The sequence below is a fragment of the Cynocephalus volans genome, chromosome 1 (assembly GCF_027409185.1).
Source record: "Cynocephalus volans isolate mCynVol1 chromosome 1, mCynVol1.pri, whole genome shotgun sequence".
NCBI lineage: Eukaryota > Metazoa > Chordata > Mammalia > Dermoptera > Cynocephalidae > Cynocephalus > Cynocephalus volans.
The window spans coordinates 1,089,437-1,103,270 of NC_084460.1; the positions used below are offsets into that span (position 1 = coordinate 1,089,437).

The following is a 13,834-nucleotide window of genomic DNA, read 5'->3' on the forward strand; positions in this document are numbered from 1 at the left end:
TGGAAGAGTCCTAGGTGTTCTATATTCCTGCTCATCTATTCTTCATCAGTCTTTCCATAGCTGCCCCTCCCCCTGGGCATTTGGAAATGTGAGGGCCATGACAGTGCGTGTGGGGGTGCTCCTGGCATTTAGTGCCTGGGCACAATACACAGAGATGGGGCTTGGGAAACCTCTGCCTCTCAAATCCAGTGTCTTTGCTGAAACGTATGGCTATGCATGCCATTACGGCATTTGTTGGGGTTATCTTTAAATTATTCTTTTTATCCTCTAGGATGGCAAATGGAATATAGCCACTACCAAATTACAGACGAGAAATCCGAGGGAGAGCTTCTGTCCCTCTGTGTATGCCGAGAAGCTAGAAGTTAGAGGTCCTTCCAGAAGGACTCCTCCAATGCCAGTCCAAGCCCTGCGTGCACAGCTCTCCCCAGCCCTGCTCTCAGCCTGCTTATTGTTTCCTGTACTCTGAGATCAGGGATGTGCCCCTGCCCTGCGGTGGCCTGAGCACTGAGCACTGCCCCGGCCTCTCTAGAGGGGACACATCCCGTGATCCCCTCATGTCATCGTCCCACCCAGCTTCTCCCAGCCTTCAGCAACCTTAGTGAGCAGGAGGGTGGGCGAGGGTTGGGGGGATGAGGAATCGAAGCTCAAGAAGTTTTCCTCCCCACGACTCTGTTGCCTGGAAAATCATTCATCCCCCAAGTTGCCTTGTGAGCAGCCTTCTTTTTATCCTGCCTATTAGTCCCTGTTATGAAGTGTTAAGTATTAAAAACATAAAAGGTCTTTTCCAGAAATACTGCTATGATTGCTTACACATGTCCTCTCTCTGCCTTCCCAGGGAATCTGCTGTAGTATTTCGATGTCTTAACCTCATCTGTTTCCTATCTGATGCTAATAGTCTTGGTGTTTAATTTCCTGAAAAGCCCTGCATCAGATTTAAAGGAAAAGGCGGAAGCATTCCTCCCCACGTCTCACCTCTCTCACCCACCTATTTTCTGTCCTCCCACTCTCTAATTTCACGTTCCTCCCCTTTAAATGGTGATCCCCATTCACTGCCTGCCTAAGAAACCTCCTGCTGGGTGGTGGTGAGCCCAGCCTGTCTAGGAACATTACAGAGACCAGGAACACAGAGTAACCCACAGGAGAAATCAGCTCTCTGTGGCTTCATTAATGGACAGAGGAAATTGTAGACTATCCAGAATATAAGAGTATTTGTCTTTGGAATAATATTGTGCTATTGTTAACAACAATACCTATTAATAAAAAATTTTTCCTCCCGGAAAGTGTTTTGCTTTGGCTGGTATGATGATGTCAGTGCACACCTCAGCTGGTAGGCTAGGAGGAAACTGGGAGGCAGGCCAGCCAGGTGGAGCTGCTGCTTGGGTGATTCCCAATGTTGATGTCACAAGGATGCTCCGTGAAGGTGAACAGGTGACTTTGAGAGACGAGAGAACCCTTTCTTTGGCTGTTCCTTGGGTGTGCTGGCCAGACGTGGCATCCTGACTTTGCTCTGCCAGGTAGTGGTTGGGGACGTGAGCTCCGTGAGTGGGAGTACAAGCTCTCTTCTGTCCATCTGCGCTGGGAAACTGGTACCCTGCCAGGAGAGGAGACTGGTTTCTATGTCCAATGATGATGGAAGTCAGGACGAAAACCTTGGTGTCCAGTTCCCAGCCAGGGCTCTTCAGTCATGTTGATACAGCTGCTTCTGTATAGCAGGAGGAATTCTCTCTATACAGTGCTGGGTTATTTTCTGTCATTTTGGTGGTATGTGCATGGTGCCTACCACGTATCCTAAAGAAGAAAGAGTAAAAATCTGCAAGTATGTGTGGCATGTTTATTTGTTTTTCCTACTCTGTGACAGTCTGGTGTTCTTCGAGATGGCTGCAGGAAGTGTTTTGATGAGGCGTAAGGGAGGCCTCGCTGCATTTGGAGCTGGAGGCAGTAGAGGAGGCTTGGGAGCTGCAGTGTGGGATGGCCTCTCAGGTCCTGAAGGATGATTTGCAGGGGTATCCCAAGCTGCCCACCTTGCTGGCACCTGGATGTTCTCTGTCGCTTTTCCTTGCAATTTGTCATGGTTACCATGATCTCCCCGAGGCCCAGGCTCCTCTCAGGCAGACTCCAGGCAAGTGCATCAGGGAGGCCCTGGAGAATGGCGCTGTCCTTCCCTCCAGCTTACCTGGTGCACTTGTGCACTCCCAATGAGTCAGCCCCAGGTAGGGGCTGGAAATCTCTCTCTCCGCATCCTGGAGGGTAATTAAGAAGAGGCTTCCTCCCTCTGGAGAGCAGGGGTTTCCTGCCTTCCTAGAAGCCAGGGCAGCAGGAAGAGGGAGGCGGCAGATGGGGCCTCCTGGCTTCCAGCAGCTGCCTAGTTTCACATTTGCCAAAGTTGCCTGGTGCCTGCAGGATGCCAGGGAAGTGAGTGTACCATCTTCCAAGGACTGCCTGTCCCCTGCTGGCTCCTGGCAGCTTCTGCACCTACTCACAGGGGAGAACCAAGATGCAGCATTGGAATGTGATTGTTCTTTAGCACTTTAAAAACCCTTGGTCCTGGATTTTGCAGCCTTTGCAGGTGGCTGTCTTCTGTAGTGGGTAGTTATTAAGTGACCTGCACAAGAAGGTGTGAGGATACTTTGTCCTGCATTTTAAGAGTCTCCCTTTCTGACCAGAAGGACACTTTCCTTCTTTGTTTTGCTTGAGGATTAATTTTGCTGTGCTACAGGATGCTTGTGTTATCAGATGGAGAAGTTGAGACCTGCCAAGTGTTCAGGCAGGTTGGTGGAGGACCTGAGAGTAGGACCCAAGTCTCTTCCATTTGGGATCCCCTGTCCCATGAATGCCCTGAGGAGTCTGCAGCAAGTATCTTCTGCCTGTCTCAGGTGTGGCTACTCTTTGAGGAGCTTGCGGCCCCAAGGAGGACCCCAATCCCAAATATCCTGCTGTTCTCTGGCATTGCAAAGTGTCAGTGCAAAGGGCTGTAACATGAGTACCTCTACAGTCTCATGAAATGCTTAAATTGATGACCCTCTTTCAAATGTGATCCCTAGGGAGCCGAACTTGCAGCTTGTATGCTCCGATCCATCAGGTGGAGCGTGGGTGGTTGTTTCCTGCCACAAAGGCTTGAGGTCAGACAGATATGCCTGGAATTACATCCAGGGCCTCTTAGATAAGGCGTGGTCCATTAGAAGGTGACTTATTTGCAGACTTGGCCAGTTGGTGAGGAGAGGACATGCTGTAACTCTGAGGGAGAATGTGGACTTGTTAAGAGCTGCATTAGAAGTTTGTGGACTCTGCAAGTTTAAAGGGACTGTTACCAGTTACTGTGGCTGTCCCCTGCACCTTCCTCACCCCGTGCCAGTCCTCACGGGGCCATGACTCCAGAGCATGTCTCTCTTCACCCTGACAGCTAGTCTGCTCTGGGACCCTGGGACCTGGAGCTCAGCACGATCCACTTGATCTTAACCACGTGGGATTAAACATCTTTAGAGATCATGGAGGGTCTGTAGCACTCCCTCCTCCCCCTGCCTCCCCTGCAAGTGACAGAGGGTGCGTGAGCTGGCTGGGCAGAGCCGTGTGGGCATCAGGCATGCTGCTGCACCGCCTTCCCGGTCTGGAGCTCTGTGGCTCAACTGTCTTTCTCAGGGGCTGCCGGGTGATTCCCTCCCCTGTGGCCATGTAGCCCTTCTGTATCGAGCTCAGACAGTGTCCGTGGCTCATCCCCACCTGAATCCATAAGCTGTAGCTCTAGCTTTGTGCTTAGAGGATACCACATTAAGAAAGGGACTTTCTGGAGGTTTTTTATAGCAGGTTCATGATCCAGCGGGGGCAAAGCTTCCGAGGTTGGCTGTCAGTTTGGGTCAGAGTCGACTGGGACATGGTGGCTTCTTGGAGCATTTTCAGTTTTTCCCTCCAGGGCAGTGGCAGAGAAGTGTTCTCAGGCTCAGGTTTTGGCTGAATGTGTACTTGGGGAGAAATTTGCTCTGGAGATCAGAGCCTGTGAGGCAAGCAGTGGCGTCCCACAGCCCTCGAGGGGGCCATGCCTGTATCTCCTGACGCAAGCTGTTCTCCCTTTGGGCCACAGATGACGCCACGGTGACACCAGGTGCTGGAGAGCCCAGAGTTTGCACTCAGGGGAGGGAATCAAAACCCAGGGCAGTAGAAGCACCCGAGATGAGAGAAGAGGAGAAGATGTACTAATAACAATAAGGTTAGGCTGGGAGCCACCGCACTGGACTGAACAGCATCAGTGCTCATGAGCTCAGATCGTCCTCTGCCCACCGTACTAAGCGTAACCCTTTCTGTGTCTGGGTTTCCTCTTTTGCACATGGTGGTAACTGTGGGTGCAGTTTGCTCCACAGGTGTGTGTAGTTTCTGGTTCTATTTTGCTGTTGCTGGGAGATATTATGACAATAAAAGTCTATCACCATTAAGCAGGAATGCCAGTTCTCATTTCAGTTTTAATGTCATGTCTTTAAAGATTCTTAGGTGGAAAGGATGGCTGCCTGTATGGCTGATGTTCAACTGGATATCCCATGTAGCTGATTAGAGTAGGTTGTCTTTGTCAGATTTCCTTGTGAATTCCGTGTAGTGTGTAAGGAGCATAAAGAACGTAACAAAATCATGGCTGCATATGAGTGTCAAATCTAGACATGATTTGAATGAGTGCCAATATCTGTTCAGCATGCATATCTAGATGAGGTCTAATGATGGCTCATTCCTAAATTACTTTATTTACTGGTGGATGGTCAGTGAAGCTTGCTGGCCAAGTGTTTGAGACTAAAATATCACAAAGCATGGTTTGCCCCTGGAGTTTTGTCCATGTGCCAGTTCTGCCAAAGTTACTGGGAAAACATCCTGAGAGGGCAAGGCCTGCTGTGCTTGGTATGCACTGTTTTCTCCCTTGACCTGTGGCATGTGTTGCACTGAGGCTTGGCCCCTGCCCTCCATGGGAACCACTCTTGTCAAGGTCATCCATGACCTTCAAGTCACTGAGTCCGAGGGTCACTTCCCCGTGCTCATCTGACCTGACCCATCAGCAGCATTTGACATAGCTTGCCACCACCTGCTCTTCAAAACCCTTCCTTCCGTTGGCTTCCAAGACCCCACACTCTCCTGGCTCTCCACTTTCCTCCTGGCTGCCCCTTCTGTCTCCTTTGCTGGTTCTTCATCATCCCGTTGACCTGTAAACCTCGCAGCACCAGGGCCCAGACCTCATGCCTCTTCTCTGTACCCACTCTCTTTTCCTTGGTGATTACATCCATAGTTTAATGATTGGAAATCGTCTCTTCTTCAATAACTTTCAAATTTACATCTCCTGTCTGGACTCTCCTTTGAACTCCAGGTTTTTATATCCACCTGCTCCCTCGACAGCCCCACGCAGAAGCCTAGGGCCATCTCAAATCGACGCCTCCCAAAGGGAGCTCTTGGTTCCACCCCTCCTACCAACACCCAATGCAAAAGTAAATTTTATTGGCTTTACTTTTAAAGCATAAGCAGAATCAAGTGCTTCTCACTGTGTCTCCCACCACCCCCGTGGTTCAAACCGCCATCATCTCCAGCCTGGATCATTCCAGTAGCCTCCCTATTTCTCTGCTCACGCACAGTCTGTTGTCCACGCAGCAGCCAGAGCGAAACCTCGGGCATCTAAATCAGATTCTTCCTCCCCCCAGCATCCTTCAAAATTCCTTCAGAATGGCTTCCTTCAAAGTCCAAAGAGTTTAGCAGGGCCTGCAAGGCCCCTAATGATCTGGCCGTCCTGGTGTCTCCTGACAGCACGCCCTGTTACTCTCCCCATGCCTGCTACTTCCCGGTCTTCCTAGGACATGCCACAGGTACTTGCCTCAGGGCTTTTGCACAGGAAGAGTGTCCTTCTGCCTGGAACACTCCCTGTTTCCTTCAGGTCTTGGCTCAAATGTCACCTCCTCAGAGAGGCCTTTCCTGGCCATCCAATCTAAAACAGCACCGCACCCCACTCTTTCACACTCTACCCCTTACCTTGATTTATTTTTCTTCATGGCATTTATAAATCTTGTATATTTATGTGTTTGTATTTGTCTCTCCACACCAGGGTGTGAGCTTCCTGACAGCAGTGACTTTGTTTGGTTTACTGCTGTATCCAGTGTCAGGACAGTGCCTGGCACATAGGAGATGTTAACAAATACTTGTTTAATGAGTGAATAATAAATGTCAGAGCTCATTTTTCTGAGCTGGGCAAGACGACAGAATAAAGAAGGAGGGGTTATGCTTACCAGGTGCAGGACTGCCTCAGTGTGTAATTTAGGTCCCCTCAACTTGGGGAAGAAGCTAGTTTCTATAGCCTGCTGCCTTTGGAGGCTTGTGTATATCTCACGAGAATTTCCCGGAAGCCCAGCTTCACGGGTAACATTTGGACTTGCCAGGATGGACAAAATAAAGTGAATAGTTGTCCCCCTCCACCCCTAATGTGTTTCCTTATCTTTCTTGTTTAGCTGCTGTATCAAGAATGGGCACGCTATGGAGTGTTTTATAAGTTTCAACCTATTGACCTCATCAGGTAAGACGTGGGAGGGGGCTCTTGGGAGGATATTAAAGATGCAAATCCTGACGTCTATACTGTCAGCCCTCTTGGCCCCTGGCAGCCTGTTGTTCATGCAGAGGGATCAGCTTTGCTGGGGTGCGTGATGCCCTGCTCCTTGTCTGCTGGGTGTGGAGTGGCTGGGACAGGGAAGGAGATGGAAGGTGTGGGGTGGGAGACATCGTAGCTTGTATGCTGTGACCCCCACCTCGAGGCCTCACTGTGGTCTCTCCCCTGCCCGCTCTTTGGGAGGGTGAAGAACTGTCTCTCTTACTCTTGTCCTTCATCTTGTCCTAGGGAAGGACTTGGATGAACCAGATTCTTGGGTCACGTCCGAGTGGCCATGGTGCCGACCGAGGGAAGGGAAGGTCTGGCAGGTCACGCAGGGAGTAAGCTGCCTGGCCTGACAGGCAGTGTGGGCTTCTTAAGTCTTTTCCAAATTAAAAGGAAGGAGAGACTGGGTCCTGGAATCCCTCCCTACAGTACTGTCCCCAGAATGATGTCTTTTTGCCTGGCACCTTGAAAATGTTCCCAGCTTCTATAGAATGTTGGTGAAAAGTCCTTTGAAAGAACTTACTAGAATGCAGTAGGTCTGACTACTCCAGAATGGGTTGAGGGCTCTAGAACCCCAATATGCTTTTGGAGCCCAGCCTCCCACACAGCTGGACTATTGGGTGGCAGCACCATGAAGTGGGAAAACACTGGGCTGGGAGTCCGGAGACCTGGGTCCTGGTCCAGGTGGCCATTAAGTGCTACTGTGTTTTTGGGCAAGCCACATTCCCTCTTTGGTCTTCAGGGTCCTGGTCGTCCTAAACTGGGAGGCTGAACTGAGGGATCTGTGAGCTACTTTGGTAGAATATGCCTATTTGGAAGAGACAGGGGACTGGCACTGTAGGAAGAGGCACCCTGACTGACATGTGGACCCACTGCCACGCAGTCGCTGTGGCTCTTCTGATGAACTAGTTAGTCAGCCTGCAAAGGTAGTGTGTTCCTGGCTGTTAGCCCTGGGCTGGGATCATGAGAGGGGCAGCAGCCAGAGGACTGAGACCAGAGGGAGAAATTCCAGCTTCTTCTTGGAAAAAGAAAGAAGCACAGAGGCCAGACTTTGGGCAGGTTCACCTCCTACGCAGAGAGGTGACAGCCCTCCCGGGGAGCTGGGAGCTTGGCTGGATGTCTTCTGAAAGCAGGTGTGTGTTCCAGCTGAAGACCATTAAGAGAGGTACTTGGAGGGCAGGGAGGGCAGCAGGGGCAGGGGGTGCCTGTGGCCGAGGCTCCCTCGTCCAGCACCTCCCGCTCGTTCCCTGGCTCCCTTTTATGTGGCATGGGCCACCTAGACTGTTCTCTGGGCCACACCAAGGCTTCTTGCTCCATTCTTGGTGGGCTTTGATCTTTCTCTCTGGATCTCAAGTGGCCACCCACTCTGTCGCCTGTTTTCTCCAACTACCCATTTGTTTTTTTAGAAGTATGACTAAAAGATAAAAATTCTCCCTACCGGAGAGCCCTATCTTTACCCCAGAGACTTCAGGTGACTCACTGCCAGCTAAGTGGGAAACGGCTCCAATATGCATTGGGTTTCGGCCACCAAAGCAGCCTCACCTTCAGGGGAAGGATTGCCTTTGGAGCGGAGCCCTGCTCTGGGGCCTGGAGGTTCCTGAGGATGAAGAGCTCAGATCTGTCTAGACAGGGCACGGGGTGCTGGCGCAGAGTTGAGGCTATTCCTGGCTCCTCAGATCAGATAGCTCAGGGAGCTCCTGGGGCCCCTGGGCAAGGCCGCGTTGGCTGGTCGAGTGGGAGAGGAAGGCTGGAGGGGAACGACAGGAGGCTGTGGAGGGGACCTGGGTAGTGCGCGTGGGGGGCAGTGGTGGTCGTTGTCTACCCAGTGGCATGAGGAGCTCTCTGACCTCAAGAAGCTTCTGGAAAGAAAGTGGCAGCGGTGGGGGAGGGATGGGAGAGAGGGAAGGTGCATTAGAGGCATAGCTGGGCAAACAAAGCCCGGGAGGCCATGGAAAGGCGCTGGAGAGCTGGCAAAGGGAACTGGGCGCCGCGTGTGGGGAGAGCTCGCAGTAGGCTGCTCCTCTCGCACCCCTTCCCACGCCCCATCTCGCGCTCTCTGATTCTGTCACAGGCCTCCCCTCCCCTCCTCATGCAGCCTGGGGCCTCAGTGATCCCTGGCTGCCCTCTCTGTCACTTCCCACTCGCCAATCTGACGCTGAGTCCTGTGGGTGCCTCCGCAGCACCATCTCTCAACCCCGCCTCTTCACCGTCTTTCCTGCCACCACCTGTGGGTTCCCACTTGTCACAGAGTCCAGCTGTGGCTCCTCTCCCAGAGCCATCATCCTCCACTTCCTAGTGTGAATTGGGCCTGTCTGTGCCACATGTGGAAGCTGTGCTCATGCGGTCTGTGCTGATAGACCGTCGGAAGCAGGGAGGCTCCTCCGAGTTGAACACGATAACTCACGCAAGGCCCGGCTGAGCTGTCCCCGTCTATTTCCTTGGGCACTCAGCTCCTTGTTTTTGGCACTGAGCTTCTGTTTCTCCTCTGGAGCCTAGTGCTCCTGCCATATGGCAATCATTTGGAACATTCTAAAACACATGCATGAGCAGTTGAGAGCCGAGGGGGGCGGGAGATCTGTTTGCACGTTGAAAGCCCCAGGACTAGCTCTCCATCCCGTTCGGCAGGACTTACAGCTTAATCTTGAGTCTTGGGGTTTGAGGCTCCCTTCTCAGATGTTGAAAGTCAATGGACAGAAGATGAGATGCCCTTGTTTGCACCCCTGGTCCCCACCTCCACCTGGCTGCACCGTCGTCTGTGCCCAGCAGGCTGCACTGTGAGACTGCTGATGGGTTGCTCCCAGCCCACAGGGCTCTCCACCCTGACTCCTAACTTTGCTCTGGAAACCTTGGAGCCTGCAGGCCTGAGCTGAGTGTGTGTGAGTGTGTGTGTGTGTGTGTGTGTGTGTGTGTGTGTGTGTGTCTGTGTGTGTAAGAGTTGCCTGGAAGGAAGGTTCCCTAGGGATATGTCCAGTGGAGACCCAGGTGAACAAGTGTGACCCAACCCTGAGGATCCCTCTGGGTACTTCCAGCCAGCAACACTTGTGCCCTGGCAGAAACATAGCTTGTGACTGAGAAAATGGGGAGATGATGCCTGTGCTGGAGTGAAGTGGCTCTTCTAGCCCCTTAGGAAGCTGTAGAGGGCCCTCACAGCTGGAGGAGTAGAGTTCTGTCTGCACTGCTCTGGCTCAATGCCCCAGGAACCCAGGAGGTAAACAGCCTCTGTTTTCTGGGGGAACTTGGAGGCCTGAGGCCTTTGGGTTTGTGCAGGTCTGATCCAATACTAATCAGGGCCATGGACTGTCTTTTCATTTTGCTAATGTCTGCTCACAGGAGAACTTTCTTGGCTTGGAGGTCTTGATACAGACGAGGCAAAACGATAGACTTTGAACATCTTCTGAGTTTTATTTAGCTCCTGACTTTTCTTTGCTGAAACTGATGTACAAAATTTTTTTATTTTTAAGCATCTGCCACTGCCTGCCCATAACAGCATGAGCAAGAGAACATTCCAGAAGCCTACTAGGCTCAGGGTAATTTCAACCTGTTGACATTGGGGAATTCACCAAGGGGATAATGCCTGGGAGCATTCACTGCACTAAGCCAAGATTGCAGACTGGAGATGGTAAACGTCCTAACGCATTCCCACCTCTTTTGGGGATGGTCACTTCCTGAGTGAGGCTGCCTGCACTTCCAATCAGGCCCCAGGTATGAAGCTCATCCATGCAGCAGCTCTGGAATTCTCTTAGATCAGACCCTGCTTGAAGCCTTGAGATATGGAACAGCTTCCACAAGGATCTGAGAGTGATAACTATGGGGGTTCCATTTCAGGAGCCTTTGGGTGGCACTGTGTCCCCACCTTGCTACCCATGTCTACCATCTCAGTACCCCAGCCCTGTCCTGCCCCAGCCATGGGGAGCTGCCCAGAACCCTGGCGGATTGGCCCTCCCTCCTCGTACTGCAATATACAGGTTATCATCCTTGCCAGTGTCTCCAGGACTGCCGCCAGCAGACTGCGTGGTCTGATCCATCCCTTCTCCATCTCTGGGCCCCACTTCTACCCTCCTGAAATGGACCCCTCCACATCCCTCCAGGAGGGAGACAGAGGAGGCCACATTCTTTCTTAGGAAGCTTCTCAGCAGGCCAGGCTCAGGAAGGACTGGCCACGGCTGGTTGGGGGGAGGGAACGGAGAGAGAAAAATGGGGATCAACCCATGATTAATTATTTCCCGAGCCTTGCTGCCTTGTCCTTGATCCTTCACTGGGATTTAGAAAGGCAATTCAGCTCAATACAATACACGTTTACTACTGACGCTTACAATGAGCAAGTGTCTTTGCTCGGCAATATGGGGAGGTGCGGCAATGATTAAGGCAGAGTTTGTGGCCTTTTGGATCTAGCAGTCACGTAGGGAGACAGTTGTGTGCAAGACAGAATGGAGTGAGGACTAAAAGGACTATAATGATGAGCAAACATAGTAGCAAGGGACAACAGATGAAGAGTAATTGCTACTAGCAGAATAAGGGAAGACGTCCTGGAAAAGTGGTGGCACTTAAAACAGAAATGCTGCTTTCTGAAGGACTGAGGTCAAAGAGTGTGTCTTTATTGCCAGCCTGCACTGCCCTGTATATGGATCTATTGTTCAGCCTGACATTGATGGCCCCAAATAGCATTCACCCAAAGCCAGATCCTTCCTCACTTTTGGTTGGGAGTGGTCAGATCAAGGACTTGACGAGCAAACTTCATCTGTGAGGGCTCTCTCCCAACCTGGCCCATGCGCCTTGCTCTGCCCCATTAGTTAGCAGAGAATCCAGGACTGGAAGGAAATGAAGCTGGACCCCCAAGGGGAGGCTAAGGAGAGATGATGCGTGGAATTGGCACCGTGGCATTTGCACGGGTCTTAGCATTTGAGGGTTGGATTTAACTGAGAAACATTTTGCAGCCTGGAAAGAAGTAATACCTCATAGGCCCAAAGAATGTTTTCCTTTTTCCTTGAAGGGCGTGAGAGCACAGTAAGCAGAGAAAAGCAGGTGGCAGCTGGTTGAGGTGAGAGAGAAACAAGGACGGTAATATTCTGTGTTGTATTCTGGTCCGTTTTATACATCAGGATACAAGTTGATGAAGTGTGATGAAGTCCAGGGGCACAGGGCTCTATCTCAGGCTCCTTTTTCTTGCCTCCTCCACCAAGTGCCACCCTTGTCCAGGTGGCACCTTTCGGCGGGAAGGCTGCTGGTCTTGTGACCAACGTGAACAGGAGTTGGAGTACGATGCTCTCAGCTCCAGTTCAAGACTGTAGCATGAGACTGCCTCGGTCGCTGAGGGTGGCCTCCCAGCCTCACACAGAAGGTGGACCTTAGGACACCGAGAGGCTGTACACATTCCCTGTGGCCATGCAGAATCCCACGGGCAGAGCTGGGGAAGGAAGGAGCTGTCAGGCTCACCAGCTCATTGCCTCCAACCCCTGACGTCATGTCCTATTTCCCAGGGAGGAGTAGAAGCTGACATTAATCTGAAAAATATGACAAGCTGTATATTTTGTGTCCTCTTGGTCGTTGTGTGCAATAACCTGTCAGTTATCTAGAGCCCTTGGGAGCAAACCATGGATGGCATAACAGAGGTGTAACACAGCTCAGAGGTCAGATGGTTCCGTGCCTGGCCCTGGCAGGAAGGCTTGAACAATGTCTCTGGCAGGTACTCACCTAGTAAACGCCCAGCCTTTCCCTGATTTGTCTTGTAATAGGGAGCTCCTTCCCTCAGGGGCAGCTTGTTTCTCTGTTGGACATTTCTAGCCACTAGGAGGTCATGGAGCCAGAATGACAACTCTGCTGACTTTCCTCTTTTGGCTCCAGTTCTGCTTCCTGTAGCCACACAGAACAAGAGAACCCTGTAGTACAGGTCAATCCTTTAAATATTTAACAATAGCTATTGTATCCCTACAGTTCTCATATACCTAAGCTTTTTTCCCTCCACCCCAAACACTCCCGGGCCTTTCCACAGTTCCTCACGTGATGTGGGCTCCTCAAACAGCTTCATCATGTTGACCATTCTCCCTGGGACTCAAAGGCTTGGGAGACTCAGTCAAGGAGCCGGACATGCTCCTGACCTGGTGTCACTGTGCCAACACGTGTCTTGCAGTGCCAGACGCTGGTGCTGGGGATATGGAGATGAATTAACATGACCCCACTCTCAAGGAGCTTAAGTTCAAAGCGAACTCTCCCAGCTTGCAGATAACTACTGACCTCTCCTGAGAAAGGAAGGGACAAACTGTTGGAGAAAATTTACGAAAAGTAACCGTGAGGTTGTAGAAAAACATCATGTGGGAAAAATCCTGGGGGAAAATTGACCCCAAACCGGTCATCTGTAATGGTGGGCTCAGAGGTATCAGCTATGCCTCAGGAAAAGGCCTTTGGAGTTGATTAACTCTTTCTAGAAACATCCTTGTGATGAGTTACAGTACCGCAGACCCTTGAAATTCTCAGAAAACATTTTAGAAGCCAAACTAGGATCACATCACTTGGTGATTTACCAGATCATGGCAAAGCCTCACATGTGTCCAACTTAGGTCCTCACACCTAAAGGACACTCAGCCAGGGTGCAAACATTTCATGGAAGGAAAAGTAATGTGATCAGCCAAGACCTGGGAGGCATTCACGTGAAGACAGACTCACATGGGTAAGAGCCCCCTACTCTGGGAGGAAGGTGGGGAAGAGCGAGACGGATGCTCACTAAATGACAAGACGGGTAGCGTGTCCGTGTGTGTTCATCTAACGCTGATGTACTCGCCTAGGGACAGGGCTCTAGAGTAGGAGCAGGAGGTTAAGAGTGAAAACAACTCAGTTCTAGCTCCAGCTTTGTTTCCAGTTGATGCAATATTTGGGCAAACCATTCTCTCTCAAGCCTCAGTTTCCTCAGCTGTTAAATAGGGATCACAGCACCCGTCCTGCCTGCCCACGATATTACTTTGAGGACTAAGATGAAGTGTTGTATGAATACTATTTAACCAGCTATAGGCTGATTAAATGAAGCTATTTTTATCTGCTCTCTGGGAGGAAAAAGTAATATTCATTGAAGTAGCAGAATTTCATATCTCTAGCACAAGAAAGTTTGACAACTGCTGTATGATCAAGATTATGTTTTTTGTTGTGAATCAATGCACCGTAATGATGCACTTTGTGTGCGTGACCTCCGCGCCTCACAGCAGCCCTGCAAAGTGGGTATTATTACCACATTTCAGAGGGGGA

At 51.0% G+C, this 13,834-nt stretch overlaps 1 protein-coding gene across 1 annotated transcript in view; it reads left to right on the forward strand.

Annotated features, from left to right (window-relative positions):
* The window catches only part of ANO2 (anoctamin 2), a 317,511-nt gene that overhangs the window by 99,448 nt on the left and 204,229 nt on the right, over positions 1 to 13,834 (forward strand). Inside the window, exon 9 of the mRNA XM_063099698.1 lies at positions 6,462 to 6,526. Coding sequence (XP_062955768.1) covers positions 6,462 to 6,526 — 65 coding nt within the window. The remainder of the gene's footprint in view (positions 1 to 6,461; positions 6,527 to 13,834) is intronic.